This window comes from Gigantopelta aegis, chromosome 4 (assembly GCF_016097555.1).
Source record: "Gigantopelta aegis isolate Gae_Host chromosome 4, Gae_host_genome, whole genome shotgun sequence".
NCBI classification, from domain to species: domain Eukaryota; kingdom Metazoa; phylum Mollusca; class Gastropoda; order Neomphalida; family Peltospiridae; genus Gigantopelta; species Gigantopelta aegis.
The window spans coordinates 77,225,914-77,243,707 of NC_054702.1; the positions used below are offsets into that span (position 1 = coordinate 77,225,914).

At 35.2% G+C, this 17,794-nt stretch overlaps 2 protein-coding genes across 3 annotated transcripts in view; one reads left to right on the forward strand and one right to left on the reverse strand.

Annotated features, from left to right (window-relative positions):
- Positions 1–17,101, reverse strand: part of LOC121371131 (mitogen-activated protein kinase kinase kinase 11-like) — a 45,234-nt gene extending 28,133 nt beyond the window's left edge. For both annotated transcript variants that reach the window (XM_041496798.1, XM_041496797.1), the window contains exon 1: positions 15,908–17,101. In XM_041496798.1, the coding sequence (XP_041352732.1) occupies positions 15,908–16,622 (715 nt within the window). In that variant the 5' untranslated portion in view covers positions 16,623–17,101. The remainder of the gene's footprint in view (positions 1–15,907) is intronic.
- Positions 17,102–17,245: 144 nt separating this feature from the next.
- LOC121371133 (pecanex-like protein 1) overlaps positions 17,246–17,794 on the forward strand; it is a 53,452-nt gene continuing 52,903 nt past the window's right edge. The window contains exon 1 of the mRNA XM_041496799.1: positions 17,246–17,514. Within this exon, the coding sequence (XP_041352733.1) occupies positions 17,362–17,514 (153 nt within the window). The 5' untranslated portion in view covers positions 17,246–17,361. The remainder of the gene's footprint in view (positions 17,515–17,794) is intronic.

The following is a 17,794-nucleotide window of genomic DNA, read 5'->3' on the forward strand; positions in this document are numbered from 1 at the left end:
TTTTATTTTGAAAAGCAATCAATTAGCTGCTCTCTAAAAACTTTCCCTTGAGTGTGGAGAAGAGTGGAGTGCCTTTTCTCCAATGGTGATGACTGTACATGAATATAAATCAATAAAATTACAATAATTTTAGGTAAAGCATTTGAGTGTACACATATATGTATATAATTGCATTATATAAATAATGTGTCCATTGTTGCCTGCTGAGTAACAGAATAATCACATAGCTGTAAATTAATTTGTGCAACAAATCATACTATGAGTGTGACTCCTGTGAAAGTCTATATTATTAATTCAAGGGGTGATGTTACAACTAGGATTCCTTTAGGTACAGTTTCACTGTAATGTGATGAAGTAGAAATAACTGAAGTATTCAGTGTACATGTATGGTAACACTCAACTAAAATTATTATCCATAGAGCCTCAACATCCAACACCAGCAGACTACTTAATGGAAAAAAACCCCAGATCATATGAGCCCCTCTAGGTGGTTATGGGCTTGAAATCTTTTGAAATAGGATGCCGCCTTTCATGTTAATGACACATTTTACACAACAGTTCTCTTACTATAATCTTTCAAAAAAAATCATAATTCAACCTGTCCATTATTTCCCACGATTTTAAGGTATGTAATTTTACCCTTCGTATTATCTGGCAGAAAACCTGACCAACAATTCATATAACACAAGGTATGTGTATTACTTACTAAGTTATAAATTAACAGTGTCAAAATCAGTTGTTTTTTCATTTGCTTTGAATATCATTTACAGAAATAATAAATTTTTTACTAGCATTTGTTTAATATCTTTATATCTGCAACTCGATTTTTAAAACATCCATACATATTTATTTGTTAAGAATTACCTGGCCATGACCTATTTATTGAAACAACTTCTACTAGTTCTAGGAAAGATAGAAAATAGGTCAGATGTAACATGCTTCCTTTTCATATAACAACAATGACAACAAGTACAGGTATCTCATTACTAGCTGCCCTGGAACTATACAGCAGAAATGTTGTCAATACATACTGCATGAAAATGTAGTGTTTCAAATAAACACTTGTCCGTTTGTTCCGACAAGTGAAGCAAAATGTGCCTTGGTAGTTGTACAGTGGACAAGTAAAAAATATCCGTGCAGTTTCATTTTGAGCAATCACAAACATCATCCTGGTGCTTGAATAAAACAGTCTGTTTATTTGGACAATGAAAATATTGGCAGACTAATAGATTTCGAGATGTATTTGTCCGGTGGACTAGTAAAAATGTTGTACTTATTTCTATCACTGATGTATATCCTACACTTTAATCTAGGGACTTAAAGAACAGAACCTGATCAATATTAGTTAAATAAAAACAATTCAAAATTGATAATGTAATAACATAAAGATGCCTATTATGTAAACCAAATTAATAATGCGAGTTTGTGTGTGTGTACCCTTACTGTATGTTCGCGATGTGTAATTTTGTGTGAACTGTCGGTATAATGCATCCGTATAAATCTCGTGACTTGAGGGTTGGTGTTGAATGCAAATTCTACAATCGTCCCCCCCCCCCCCCCCACCCCCTCCATCCAATTTACATATATAAATCTCGCAACATCATAGAAAGTCTGGGATATGTGAGAATGAAAGAAACAAACCTCAAGGGCTAGCTTTAAGACTTAAACTAATTTGCCACATTTATGTGAATTTTAAAAACAATCGGCAATGGTATTTTAATTTGGTGAATAATTCCATGTAATAAATGATATTTTGTTAAAAAATAAAATGGGTTTCTGCAATTTTTTTAATTTAACAGATAAGTTGACTGAATTTCTGCTCACCCCTCTAGCTAGCTGTTATGGATCAAAAATCTTCATTCAACTAACTACATTTATATTAATGGCAAAAACATGAAACCTACGACTTTTAACACCTATACTTTTCCTGACAGGTACATGTACGTGCCAACAATTATAATTATGTATGGCATGTGTCCACACATCAGAAAACGTAATATTGCTCACAGGTATCACTCTGGTTGCTATTTTTAGCCAGAAACCAGTATATTACCATTGTAAGCAAGATTTTTTAGTCAGATTTCCTTTAGGGACTGTCTCAAAAAGTAATCACTTTTTCTTAAACAAACCTGAAGAAGGGGCAGGGACGTAAAAAGTTGGAAATGAAAGCAATAAAAAAAAAATTGATTTGTGTGTGTGTATGTGTAAGATTGGAATTCCAGGGCTAGAACTTAACAGCAGCAATTGCTGTCGATGATATATAAATTGTCATTGGTCAAAGATGTCATGAATGACACTTTTATGCCACTGGATAAAAATTACTGCTGTCGGTAAAACTCTTCACCAACACAAAGATGTATACACCTGTAATACATTATCAACCAGTATTTAATAATATACATACAATGATGCATTGTTTTGTGGTTGGTTATCGACCGTCACATAAATGTGTACCTGATGAACTTCAAGAAAACAGGTAACAGGCTGTCCAGAAAATGTCACATGGTCCACTTGTCGAAACCATCTGGCATAGAAGCTATTGGCACCATGTTTTACTTAGTTAATTGATCTTTATAATTTTATTAAAATATATCAGAACATTTTATTAATATATTATTGCATGTGTAAACAAATTACAAAATATTCAGACCAAAATCGATATGGGAGTTAAAGAAAATCGGTTAAGTTTAGGGTTAGGGTTAAGAAAATCATACATTAATAATAAGAGTAATCAATTTTGTCAAAAGGTTAACTTAAAAACAAAAATCTGCAAAACAATATGGGTATGACACTATATGTGTTTTACCCTCTAGCAGAAACCCTGACTTGGAACTGCTTAATTTATATTTCAAAGTCAGCAAAGACGGTCAGACATGTTATTTTCTATTTTGTAAGTTGTCTTACAAATGGCAAATATAAAATAGGTTACTGTTTCTTGTTTTACATGTAATGTTGATATTACAAAGTTATACCATTCCAACAAACACATTAAGTGGGGTTTTTTGGTTGTTCTTCTTTTAGGTTTTGTTTTGTTTTGATTTTGTTCAATAATTCCAATCTGGTTTCAAGTAGAATGTCAAGAAAACCTGTTTTGGAAATAACAAAATAAAAAGCAATTTTCTCTTTATAATTGTCATTCACAAACTACATTAGTAATGAAATCAGTCTGTATTTTCCAGTTGTTAGGCCTAGCATGGGAAATAAAAATTCACCTGCTAAAATTACCAAAACATTGCAGGCCACTTTTCAAGAGACCACTATCTATCTTTTATTTAGCCGACACTATGCTCATGATTTCATAATGATCCAAAATACATCTTAGAGGTCCTAATTTTCCACACACTCCCAAACCCTCCACTCACTCTGTGCTATCTTTTTTCCAGCAGGCCTTATTTTTTCATAGGTCATATTTCTTTTGGCCTGCTATTTTATAAAAATAACAGGCCATATATTTGGGTATAAGTAATAATTATTTAGCGTTAAAGATATTGTTAGGCATCGCAGCCCTCTACGCTAACTTGTGTGTGTGTGTGTGTGTGTGTGTGTGTGTGTGTGTGTGTGTGTGTACGTACGTACGTACGTATACAATTGTATGTATGTATTGATGTATATGGGGTTGAAATTTAATTTTTTTACCACTATCCCAAAGACGTTTATTTTGTACCGGTAAGTGCATGAGAAAGGTCTTATTAGCGCGAGGATTTGTTCTGCAGAAAAATGTAGCTGAAGAAAAAGGGTAAACGGAATAGTCGCAGGTGATTTTCGGTATTCCATGCTTTATTTTCACTTTCATGACGGAATATTGGAAGAATTGTTTTACTATTCCGTTTTGAAATTTACTATTTGCCGAATAGCGTAAAATTCTACCCCTGTGTATGAATATATATATATATATATATATATATATATATATATATATATATATATATAGTATGTATGTCAAGGTTGACTGTTATATACATAAATCCTTTCTGGCCTCACAAATTGTCCCATACTGTTGCTGGGACTCAAACCTATGGCACCGAATCGCTCGCAAATTGCAGACTTGCCATGATACCATCTGAGCTACGAGGCATACATAAAAAGGATGCTCTTTAACCCAGCTATATGCATGGAGCCTACAAGTTATGCGGTCGATCCCATTTACGAGCATGAAACAGTAAGCAGACCTGGCACTGGCTAATATGTATTGATGTATGAATATCTATATATTGTATGTATGTCGAGGTTGACTATTACATACATAGATATTAAAGCACTGGCACAGAAAATAATGTATGTATGTGTATGTATGTACGTATGTGCGTATGTGCGCATGTCTATATGACTGTGTGTAAACCATTGGTGCAAATAATAAATAACTTTGAAAAGCATAGTGTATCCTTATCAAAGAAACAATTGTGCAACTGATATATTTACTGGGTGACTTTAGTATTTGTAATTATCTGTTATCAAAAATAAATTCTAAATCTCTATCATAACATTATAATAATCTGATATATATTTTTTTTCATTGGTGTATACTGTTATAAATATGTGATAGGCAGAAATACAAGTTTGAAAATAATTTTCCTGTTTTTTAATTCATACATTAACGACACATTTTATTTGTAACAAATCAGATTTGATTATTATTTTTTTTAAATAAGTATTTTTTCTGGAAAAGGGGAAAAAAGTACCTCGTAACTTCACAAGTAACACATTCGCGAATCTTTGTATATATTCGGTATTTGCCGATAGTTAATTGGTTTTCTACTTTATGCTGACGATGTGTTTGTGTGCTGGATAAAAAAGGTTGTAAGAGATCCCAGTCTATGTTAATTACTTTATCAACTTTTCTTCTTTTTCGAGGAGATCCAACCAGTGCACGACAACTGGTCAAAGGCTGTGGTATGTGCTTTCCTGTCTGTGGGAAAGTGCATATAAAAGATCCCTTTCTGCATTAGGAAAATTTAGGTTTCCTCTGACGAGTCAGAATTACCAAATGTTTGACATCCAATAGACGATGATTAATTAATGTGCTCTAGTGGTGTCATTAAACAAAACTAACTTTTTTCTTCTTCTTTTTTTGAATTTGTTTTTTGAAGTTATTGGTACAATTGTAATGTTGTGTTAAAATATTTTAGTTTCCTTTTAAATAAAGTGTTTCATAAGGTGTACCAATAAACGTTTTATATCGATTTAGACATCTTTTATTCTGATAATATATATATATATACTTGTTAAAATTTGACTGATCGTTAGGCGAAAGCATGGTTGCGGTCTGTTTTCGTGGTGATCATATTATCGATGATATAATGATTTTTATCTCACAAAATTGAAGGCAAAGTGGATTTCGCCTATGCGCTTAACAAGACAAAGTTTAGTGGGATACAGTGACTATTTTGCCAGAATTGTCCCCTGGTGTGACTATTGCTTTATACATCAACTTGGGCTCGGTCACCAGGTGGGCAACAGCGTAAAAAATGTCAGTCGCCAAATGACAAATATGGTCACATATGTGACCAAATCAGTCTCAATGTAGAGGCCTGCATTGGTTGGAATTTCATCAGCGATCATTGATTTGCACCAACCGATGAAACTTTGATTACACAATCGGTTAGAATTTTAGAATATAGTTTAAAAGATATGAATTATAAGAACTGTACACCTATTAGCATGTTGTCTGGTATGGACCGTACAAATTTCTAATTTTACTACTGTAATATCATTTTTCTTTTATGTCCACATAAAAACAAACACCAATCACAACATATTTACATAAATTATTTCATTTAAACTATAGGCAATTACAGTTAAAATGTTCCCACAGAATCGATTATAGATTTTTATAAGCAATCATTGGAACATCACTACAACTTGCAAGATAGATAATTAATTGTAATGATTAACACTCCCACTTTTGTTGTTTTTATAAACAGTGATATTTCTAAAAAAAGTTAAAAGTTTCTAATATTTTATTAGCAACTGCAAAATAAACAGATGCCAGTAAGTACAAATCATCAGTTATGACCAATTACAGGCATCAGAATAAGCAATGTGCCTGGTAACCCATATACAGGTCAACACAAAATACATATTTATAACCTGGGTTGTTGTTTTTTTTTAACGCAATTTACCATTCTCGTCTTTCCTGACATACCTGACGTAACTTCCTGGTAACCTGCAAAGTTCTGATGACAAAATATCAGACGACAGTCAGTGGACACAAAAATTGTAATCATTGTTCTGATCATGTGACCAATTTGGTGGCAAATACACATACATGTAAGTGGCCTCAGTCAGAGATTACTGACATGATAAAAATTAAATAAATATGTTTTCACTTAAATCCAAATAAAATATAACTTTTATTTTATGTATAAAACAAATGGACATAGGTATGGGACTTAATAGGAGCTGTTAAAAATACCAAATTAAATAATGTAACAGTAAGCATTTAAAAACTGAAATGGCCAGTTTCCGCCTGTTGTATTTCCGTACATGTCGCTATTATAAACATTGTATTTTTAAAGACATATTTTGTTGACTATGTAATGATATTTAGAGACTTGAAAAGTCAGCTAATACCCAGCAATATACAACTTATTTGGCTTAAAGAACGACAGACAATAGCCTTGTTTCCTTTGGTGTCCAGTGTGCAGACTTTGATTTCTTCGTAGCATTTTGAAATAACAGAGGGAGAGACATAGCCCAGTGGTAAAGTGCTCGCCTGATACACCAAATGGTTTTGGATCGATCCCCATCAATGGGCCATTTGACCATTTCTCATTTCAGTTAATAGCCAATGATTAATAAATCTGAGTTCTAGAGGTGTTGTTAAACAAATCAAACTTTATATGTAAGTTGTGAGTCTATAAGTATTTATAACACTGCATTTCCATTTAAAAAAGATTTTTTGTTAAGGAGGTCATAAGAGTCAGAATGTCACGTCCTGACTTAAATCATTACCATGGAATGCCCCTGAAACAAAATGAACTTTAACTCTGTTTTTATATATATATATATATATATATATATATATATATATATATATATATATATATATATATATATATATATATATAAATAAAAAAAGCAGGGTGGGTAGAAATGAAGCTAGGTGCAAAAAAAATAAAATAGGGCTAGAGAAAAGGGTTTCTGTAAAATTATGTACCCTAAAATCTTGAAAATTAATGGATATATTTTTACAATGTTTACATAGATGATAGTAAGAAAACTGCTGTTAAGCCTGAGAATATGAAAGAGGATGGGCCACAAAATGAACAGTCGAGAACACTGCTTATAGTGCAACAGTCCTTTATGTTTGAAAATATCAACTGGGTAATAATAAGACTTCCATCGTAATACATGTTGTCATGTGGAATAGAAAAAGTACACCAGAGGCAGTGGAAATTTTGACCTAGGTGAGGTTTGCAGAGTTCCAAGGTAGAAATTTTCATCACAGGGGGTGTACTTTTTTTTTTAACCCACATGACCCCATATCATGGGAGCCTTTTTCTCTCATCCATTCAGTAAATAAACTATTATTGTACACAAACAAAGGTAGCTGAAAAAGTAACTATTTTATTTCACCATTGTATCATTTATAAATAAACTACATTAACATTGTATTTGTTGTGTTTGTTTCATGTGTTAAATATAATATAACACTACAAATTAACAAGTTTTTATAATGAAGTTTTTAATAACAAAATATCAATTTAAAATTGTCTGACGACCTCACATCACCATCTCGCATTAATATGACATCATAGTAAGCATAAGCATACATGTGATATCCCATGTGGGTGAGAAATTTCTTACATAGCTTTCTTTCATGTCATAGCTGTCCCATATACCTGAGGATGAGAGAAAACATTCTCTTAAAGTTCTTTAGAAAACAAATCTTGACTAAAGGAAGTTTAATCAGTATAATGATATTCAAGCAATATACTACTATTTCACAATTTGGTCATTCCTGGAAATTTTTATTTGTAAATTCTGACTTCAGGCTTGTATTCAACAGAGTTCGACAAATCCACTAGCTCTCGGTCCTGTCAAGTGAATGTTTGGTCTTGACTAGTGGAGATTATAAAGTTCTGCATTATGGCAGGGATTGAAATACGAAGTAAAATATGGCTTGCTGTTAGTTTTTTAAAATAGCAGGCCAAAAGAATTATGACCTGCTCAAAATAAGACAGCACGGGTTAGGGTGTCCATGAGTACGTGAGTACTCGGGCAAGTCTAGTAAGACTTGAGTCTGTTCACGAGTCCTTACAGGACTCGAGTACCCGTGCAAAGAAGAACACTCATTTAATTATATTTTTACGTCATTTTGCCATATGACTGCCGCCTGTTACATTATAGGGGTATGAGACATGAAGGAAAAACAAAAGTCGAATGTGTTGAATGCAATACAATGGTACTATGACTTGGCATACATGTTCAGTGCTGAAATTAAAATTCATAATGCTATTTTACTTTATTCCTTAGTCTCATTATCATCTAGTGTAAGTGTCAGGTACTCAGGTCTGGGTCGAGTTTGATCCTCAAGTATTTGAGTCCAACATTTTGGACTCGTGGAGGTCCTAGCACGGGGTAAGTGGAGGGTTTGGGTCAGAGCCCTCAAAAGTACCCAGTCTCCGGCGGCAAATCACCGCCTGAAACAGCTTTTGCCGCCGCCTACTTTTCGTAGTGACTGATTTGCGCTAACAGAGGCCATGAGAATGCATCTCAGAGGTTCGATTTTTCAAATTAAAAAAATCTGACTTATGTAAGACGCTGTTTTAAACCCTGTACTCTAACACATTTAGGGCACTAACCAAAGAATATTTCTGAGGGCTAGTGACTTTTTCAAACATTTGTCAAACACTATATTTAAATAAACATAATATAATATTTAATGTATAAATTTACAGTGTTTTATTTCCAAGACTAAATGCCCATTATTTTGACTTTCGGAATTTTGGTTTAAACAATATTTATTTCTGTTTATATATATATATATATATATATATATATATACTGAACAAAATAAGAAACGTCCGCTAACTTTGCTTAAACATAACGATGAAAACAAACTAGGGGAATAATTGTTATATATGCGTTTAAAGAGTGTTCCATGATGCATCGTTTGGTGCAAAAATCATGGCCATAGGTTAACAGAAACTGGGAGAAATTTTGACCAAGTGTGGTAAGGGTTAAAACAAAACAAAAAACCCACTTAATAACGGGTATGACCACCTCTTGAATTGACCACTGCAGTGCATCGCAGGCGCATAGAATTGACTAAAGTGTTGATTTCTGCCTGTGGAATATTGTTCCATTCCTGAATGAGCGCTTGACGAAGTTTGTTGACGTTAGCGGGTGGGTTGGGACGACGCCTCAATCATCTGTCCAGACTATTCCAGACATGCTCGATGGGGTCGAGATCAGGACCCATATTCACAAAAAGGTGTAAATTTACGTCTACGACTAGCACTTACGTCTGCCGTAGATTTACGTTTACGTGCAACAAGCACCTTATTCTCAAAGACGGTCGTAAATGTAAACGTAACTTAGTTGGATGTAAATCTACGATTGCAACTCTCACCGGAGAAATATAAAAAAAAACAACATTAGAAACGATGGCTTCCGGGTAAATAACAAATGCGTAAATGCTTGAAACGCAATTTTGTTTGTCATCTGCTAACAAAAACACGGTGAACCATGGCATTTTGGTATTGGTGTGGATCCGCGTTTTGGTACAAACTTTAGGACATTCTTAAAAAGGAAAAGATAACTCAGGAGAAATTGGCCGAGTCGAAAACATTCGTTCGATCACCAACAAAAATGTTAAATGCGTGGGCGTTCGCCATCGCAAACTGCTTCAATTATTGGAAATGCTGCCAGTTTCCGTAAATAATAGTAAATAACGGCGATCGTACTTGATTTATTATATGTACACACTTACGTGCAGCGTTAGTTGTAACCGGAGGCACTCTTATATTTACGTCCAACTTTACACGTAACTTACGTTTTCTTTGTTTCGTGAATAGCTCTTCAGTCGTAGATTTACGTTTACGTGTAAACCTAGGCTTACGAATTTTGTGAATATGGGTCCAGGACTTTTAGCGGGCCAGTCATCAATGAAATCAATGTTATTTGTCCTAAGAAAATTTACAGTCTCTCTAGCTGTATGAGAGGTGGCATTATCATGCTGAAAAATCGAGATGTTGGCCTTGTTATGGAACAGAGGAATGACGTGATGAGCAAGAATGTCATCGCGGTAACGTTGAACATTTAAATTGCCATCAATGATGACTAGTGGTGAACGATAACCATGGGCAATGGCTGCCTAGACCATGACACAACCCCCACCCCCGAAACGATCTCATTCAAGAACATAACAGTCAGTATAGCGTTCATTTCTCCTACGGTAGACGCGCACCCTGCCATCACCACATTGTAAAGAAAATCTGGATTCATCCGAAAAAAGAACGGTATTCCAGCGACGATTTAGATGATGCGTTAAAACGCATCCGACGTAAGGACGTCGTGCATGTAAACCGTTCTCCCGCAGACGATTACGAACAGTTTGCCCACTGATTCGGTTATTATGAAGCCCAGTGTGTTTGCAGCAGTAGTAGTGGCAGTTTGGAATCGATTACACAAATGCGTGTTCATGATATATCGGTTGTAACACGCGGACGTCCACGATATGGCAAGTCGTTGGTGCTTCCTGTCGTTCGAAATCTTACGCGAAGATTTCGCATCGCTCGACTAGAACTCCCAACATGCCTTGCAACGTCTTCTGTCGACATGCCAGCATCAAGCATGCCAATCGCCCGTTCGCGTAAATTATTGGGTATTCTTGGCATACTAAAAATGCTACAATGTAAAAAATGTTAATTCTTTTTACAAATTTTGAAGCGTTTTCATTCACTTGACAACAATGTCAGTAAGACAAGTAAAACAAATTGACCAAATACTACACGGGACATGTCGAACCATGCATGCACGTGCAAATTGTATTTCACGTTGTCGACAATTAACAGTGCAAAAATAATCGATAAAATTCATGAATCCTGATACAGCTCAAGGCTAATACTACCTATATAATTTCATTACACAATGAATTCTTTAACACAACAAATACTATATGTACAAATCAGAAGTTTCTGTTTTTGTTCAGTATATATATTAACAGATGGGAATGGTCAACAGAAAAAGCCTATATTGTTGTCAAGCGATGTTTTGCCTCTAATCGCAGGGCACAATATTTCACGCGAACCGCCATTCTGTTCGCGTGTCGGTTATGCAAAATTAAATTTACGCGAACCACAAATTGGTTACGTAGTGACCTGTAGACGTTCAGAAATTAAAACTTGCAGACTTCACAATTACAGTAAGTTTATTCATGCAGACATACTACTAGTATTCCGACAAATGTTTTAGACTGATTTTTAGATACTTGATGCGTGGCAAACCAGTAGACAACAGTATATTGCAACGGTTGTAACTTGCGACCAAAGGCTCAGTATAGAGTCGAGGCAAAAGTTTTAAAGAAATGTGCCCGGACCACTAAGGCACCTAAATTATCTGCTACTATTCTATCTCTAAAGGAATATATGTAGACATAATATTGGATTGCCTATAGTTTTACAAAGGTTGAAAACGGTTTTAACGTAAACAAACATGCAAAAATGTCACAAATACTAACATCGCATAATGAGCTTTAAATAACAAACATTTGGAACGTCACTGTAGTATTGAAGTACCAGCGACAAAGTGAAAGTAGCATCGCCACCGTAAAATATCAGTGTCAAATTGTGATCTTTCTTTTTATGTTATTATAAGATTTACTCATGCACCAATGAGTAGCCTGTTTTATAGTTCAGAGGAACTGGACATTTGTTGTTTGGGTTTTTGGTGGGCATTTTTTTATCTGCTGTATACTAAATTTTACATATCAGTGACAAATGGTAGCCTTTATTTGTTATTTATGAAAGAAAATTATTAGTCTAATCAGGCACCAGCGAATGGGCATTTTTCCTCCAAATTTATCTATTTTGTTTCAGTACTGGGCTGATATTTAGTCCTTTTACAATAGTATTAAGTTCCGCAAGCTGCACAGAGGTTCTAGAATACGGTGGCCCGATGCCCGAGGACTGGTTTTTTGATACGGACAACTTAAAATTACTTTTTGCGATCCCGATGGCAAGTGGTGAATAATAATAATAATAATAATAATAATGATAAATCTACAACGCTACGATCGTACGAAAACAAAAGAAACATCTACAAGTCACTTCTTTCGATTTGCAAGCATTAAAGAACCTATTTTATAAAACGTTATTTTTTTTGTATTTTGTTTTAACTTTATGTTTGAGCTAAAAATTATGTATTTAAAATATAATTTCAACGTAACTTTGAGGTAACCGATCAGGTAATCCACAGGTTACGCAAATATAATTCACGTAACTGAACAATTGGTTACCTAGGTAAAAACCACATGAACAGACTTCCGGTTAACTCAGATTTCGAAATATTGTCCCCTGAATCGATATATTCAGATGACAAGTGTGACTTAATGTTCTCTAACTAAACAGTTTAATATATAACACAGAACAATTATGTTTATGATCTTCAGTGTGCGATTTTGAGGAGAGTCTGGGAGTCCAAGTCTTGCAAAAAATCATATAGGGCTCTCTCGCTTGGCTAGCATACCAGCCTGCATGGCTCGTAAAACATATTTGTACAAATTACATTGATTCTTCGAAATGACAGTTAACATATACTGCAGGCCAAAAGAAACTTTACCATTTTCAATTTGGAATTTAAGAAAAAATTAATTTTTTTTAAAAAGTAACTCAATCCAAAACACATAACCCAAACACAACAATAATGTATGCAGAAAATTATATCCGCCCACTGCACGTTTTGGGTAGAACATACAGAGAAGTAAAAAAACTCGTGCACTATGAACAACAGTATAAAAACGGTTTAGACGGCATGTCAGACATCCACACAGATAAAAAACCACCATAGGAATGCCACGACTGACACCAAAACAACGCGAGAGAGCCCTGGGTATGATACAGATGGGAGCCACTCATGCCCACATTGCCAAAACCTTCGGTTGTTCCCGTGTTACTGTTACAAACTTGATGCAACGCTACAGGCAAACAGGGCAGACATCAGACAGGCCAAGAACAGGCAGACCCAGGGTGACTTCGCCCCGTGATGACCGGTACTTGCATCTACGAAATCACTTCCTGTAAGTGACGTCATCAGCAATGAATGCCTTAGGACTCAGGACTCATGGAATAAGGGCTTACAGACCATATAGAGGACACTTATTGACACCACAACATCGTCGTTTGAGATTGACATGGGCTAGGACTGTACGACGTTGGCAGTGACGTGATTGGCTGCGGGTTCTTTTCACTGATGAAAGCCGGTTCTGTTTGTTCAGAGTTGATGGAAGACAGCGTGTGTACCGCTGTAGGGGAGAACGAGTGGCAGCTTCTTGCGTTCAGGACGTTGTGCCATATGGTGGAGGGAGTGTCATGGTGTGGGGAGGTATCTGTGCACAGGAAAGGACACCATTGGTCATCGTTCACTGAAACCTGACAGCTCAACGTTACAGGGATGACATTCTTCGTCCAAATGCATTTTTCAGCAAGACAACGCCAGACCTCATACAGCCAGAACTTCCTTAGAGCCAACAATGTAAATGTATTGCCGTGGCCTGCACGCTCCCCAGAACACCTCTGGGATGTTTTGGATCGCCGTGTTCGACAACAACCACACCCTCCAGCCAACCAACAGGAACTGATCCAGGCCCTTCAAGAAGAATGGCAACGCGTCCCACGTTACCTCATCAGACGATTTTTTCTATGCGTCGGAGAATTATTGCTTGTGTTGGGGCAAGGGGTGGTCACACACGCTATTAATGTGACTTGTTATTGGACTTGAGTGATTGTCTGTATGCTTTGCATGTCGTCCATGAAGTTGAAAGCTCGATTTGTGTACACCACCTCGCTTTGGGAAAATGTGACGTCATTATCAGATGCTGAATGACACTCATTTTTAGTTATGTTAATGTTGACATATTGATCTAGTCAATATAATTTACATCATGCGACTATCTTTTGTTGTTTTTACACCAGAGTGATTTAAAACTATGGTAAAGTTTCTTTTGGCCTTCAGTATATATATCTCAAAATCCTGGGAAACCATAGTCTTGAATAGCAATCTTTTCCATGGTTTCATGCAAAACATTTAGCGTATCTTCTGTTCTACTGAAGACGCACAGCAGGGCTTGCTGGGTTGGTGGTGGACTCTAAAGATTTGCAAACAGTGAGTTATGACACTTAAATTTTTTAAACCAAAATCGCACACTGTATCTAAGTATCTAACACATTTAGGGCACTAATATTATGTCCCCTGCACACACACACAGTCACACACACACACACACCTTTAGTGGAAAGTGGAATTTTGTGCAGCAAGCAAACAAAACCTCAAACAAACAAAAAAGTTTTTCCATTTGCAAGATTTTGCCGCCCCCTAAAATTTAGCGCTCTAGGCCCAGGCCTAGTCAACCTGTGCATTAAAACTCTTTTTCAACATAAAACGTGTACTGAATGACCAGTGGATAAAAGGTTTTCATTTGAAATTGAACATTAATCACTTTCTAAAATGTTGACATAATTAGATTAGTCTGATAAAATAGTATAATACCCCAAAATAACTATAGGGAATTTAATTGTTCCAGTTATTCAGCCTGTTTCGGTATATGCTTAAATACAATTTGGTTCTTGTACCTGTTTTGGTAAATTATTTACTTGTCAGCCCATAAACATTGATTATGATATTGTTTAAGTATTAAAAAAATTCCACTTTACAGTTTGTAGCAATAAACGTTGCTGATAATACCTTCAGATGAATTACACCTCAAAATTACTTATAGCTCCTGACAAGTTTCAAACAGCTTCCGAGAAGCCACAGATTTTTTATTCTCAGAAGCTGTTTTTATGATCTCTATTTATGAAAACCGTAAGTTAGAGGTTTGTAATGTAATGTTATTTTGTAAAAGACATTACCACTGTTCTAGGATGATATTAGGTCTGACATTACAAAAAAAAAATTATAGTACGAAATAACTTTTTGCAATGGTGCGACATGACCATGAAAAGCTTGATTCGAAATGACCAAATTGGGAATAAAAAATTACATAGCTTTTAAGAGAATTGTGGGGAATGATATTGATTATCAGTCAGAAAACATAGCTGATACGGGTGTCACGATATGTACACCGATGCATCACGATACTACTGCTGATGACACGATACCCTCGTTTGTGTATCGATTCCTATTTTGACCATGTATCAATTCCTATATTAACAGGGCTCGAAACAGCCTGTGGCCAGGTAACCAAATGCAACCAATTTCCTGTTTGGGCGAATTAAATATTTAAAAAATAATGGCATTAGTCGCCCAAATAATTTTATGTGGGCGATCTTCTTTAGAGCTATGATCCACTATTAATATTTGTATTCCACATTAAAATCTTGATCGTGGTTCTCTTTGCCAATATCCATTATTATTTTTGGGCCACCATATTTTTTGGGGAGTTTCGAACCCTGATTAATTCAGCAACACCAATTTGTACTGGTATGTACATATTGACAGTGGACAGAATATATGCATGCTTATGTTAATTAATATGTCTATGATGTGGTATTTTCATCAAGTTTATTTTTAATTTTTAAATCACTTCAACTTCTCGTTTAACTGTATGAACACTGTCATGTATCGTGAGGTATTTGTATCGTGACATCCCTAATAGGCGATAAAAAAACTGTCAAGTGTTATAATAATTTTTAAAAATTAAATGAAACCCATACTCACAAAATAGTATTATAAAACGTATACTTACTGTTGCTTGATTTAAGATCTCGGTGTATCAATGAAAGAGGTGCTTCTTCATGAAGGTAATGCATTCCTCTGGCGATCTGGAAAGCCCAATTCACTAGAATATGCGGTGGTATACGTCGCCCACTCAACACTCGATTTAGTGATCCACCAGCAGCATATTCCATAACAAGACATAAATTAGGTTCCTTTAGACAGACACCTCTTAGTGCAGTTATGTTCTTATGATCCAATAACCAGAACAGCTTTGCTTCTTTTCTCACATTTTCAATAACAGGTTCATCAGGATCCTGTCGTGCAGCTTTGACTGCAACAGTTTCATTCTTCCATTTTCCACGGTATACCTTTCCAAAACCACCAGCTCCTATTACCTCTTCCAACTGTAGTTCTGAGAAATTTATTTCAAAAGGTCTGTCATTGAGTTTATTTGGTGGTATTATTGAAGCATTTACCTCTTTGGTAACAAAATTACTGGGAAATATTCCCACTCGACCATTGACTTTTCCTGTCCACCAGCCATCATCACCTGATATGTGGGCATCAATGGATAAAACCTCCACCTGAGCCCCTCGCTTTAGTGTCAACTCATCTTCTCTTGTAGCCTCATAGTCAAATATTGCTGTGTAAATTTCTGGATTGGGCTTATGATATTCATTTCTGATACGCCGATCATTTAACTTAAATGGTTCCATCGAAGCAGAAATTATTGCATTTCGCATTCGATGGAATCAGAGGTAATCTGATGTCAACCTCAACACTGTTGATATGCATAGCTGATCCACCCTTCTGAGGTGGCTTCCCACTAAAAAAGTTAAGCTTGGATTCTGACATTCAGATAAAAACAATTATCTTAATTTAAACACCAAAACTTATACATTGAGTACAGTTTAAAATTTATTCCATGATTTTATGTGTCTAGTGATAAACGAATTTCCATTCTGGTCATCATTTCAGTCACTCAAATCAAGCATAAACGACCAACTTGTCACCTTTGTCCAGTTATTTCCAGGCTTCGCCGCCATATTGACGTACTTTGACCTTGAGCTCCAAATTGGGTGCGGTATATAAATATTTGTATGGTTTAAATTATACTTAACATAACAATAAACAAAGATGAACAAAAATATTTAGTAAAAACTTAATAAAATTAACAGTTTTTCACTAAAAAGGAAAGTACCAAAACTTTCAGACTACAACAACTCCAAATCTCGCATAGTCACACAATATTCGAGATCTTACGAGAATTAAATAAGCAATAGACTGGTCTTAATCATTATTTAAAACCGGATTTATTTACATCATGCGGATTTATTAACACAATTGCAGTCTCTAAGGAATAAAATGCAATACGGAAGATTGAAATGCAGTTAATATATGACATCATTTGTTATAATTTGGAAAATTATAACCGATTTCACCATGATTAAATAATATAGTAATTGACGGAGATACCCAGCAATGGGTTCCCATATTTTGGACATCCTTCGACAAGGAATATGGGCTTCTTTGACAGGAGGGTGGTTTTACGATCCAATCCACAGTGTTTTTTCCAACACTTTTCACCTTTATTTATGGATGTTTTTGCTGGCATTTCCGCTGATACTTCATCTTGTAAGTTATTTGTGGTTATTGTTGGTTACGTTTTGTTTATGGTTATTTTATTCCTCATGGCCAACATTACATTTTATTCTTTCATCAAACGAAATATTAAAAGTGGACATTTTATTTTTTATTGTCACATTGTGGTATCATTTTGTCTTTGTATCCTTGTCACCAAAGCCTTGTGGTATTGGTTTCAAAGAGATTTGCCTGATGTATATACATAATTAAAATATAGATACTGGCTACAGGTACAACAGCCATGGGAAAGATTTTTGCCTGTTACACCGTT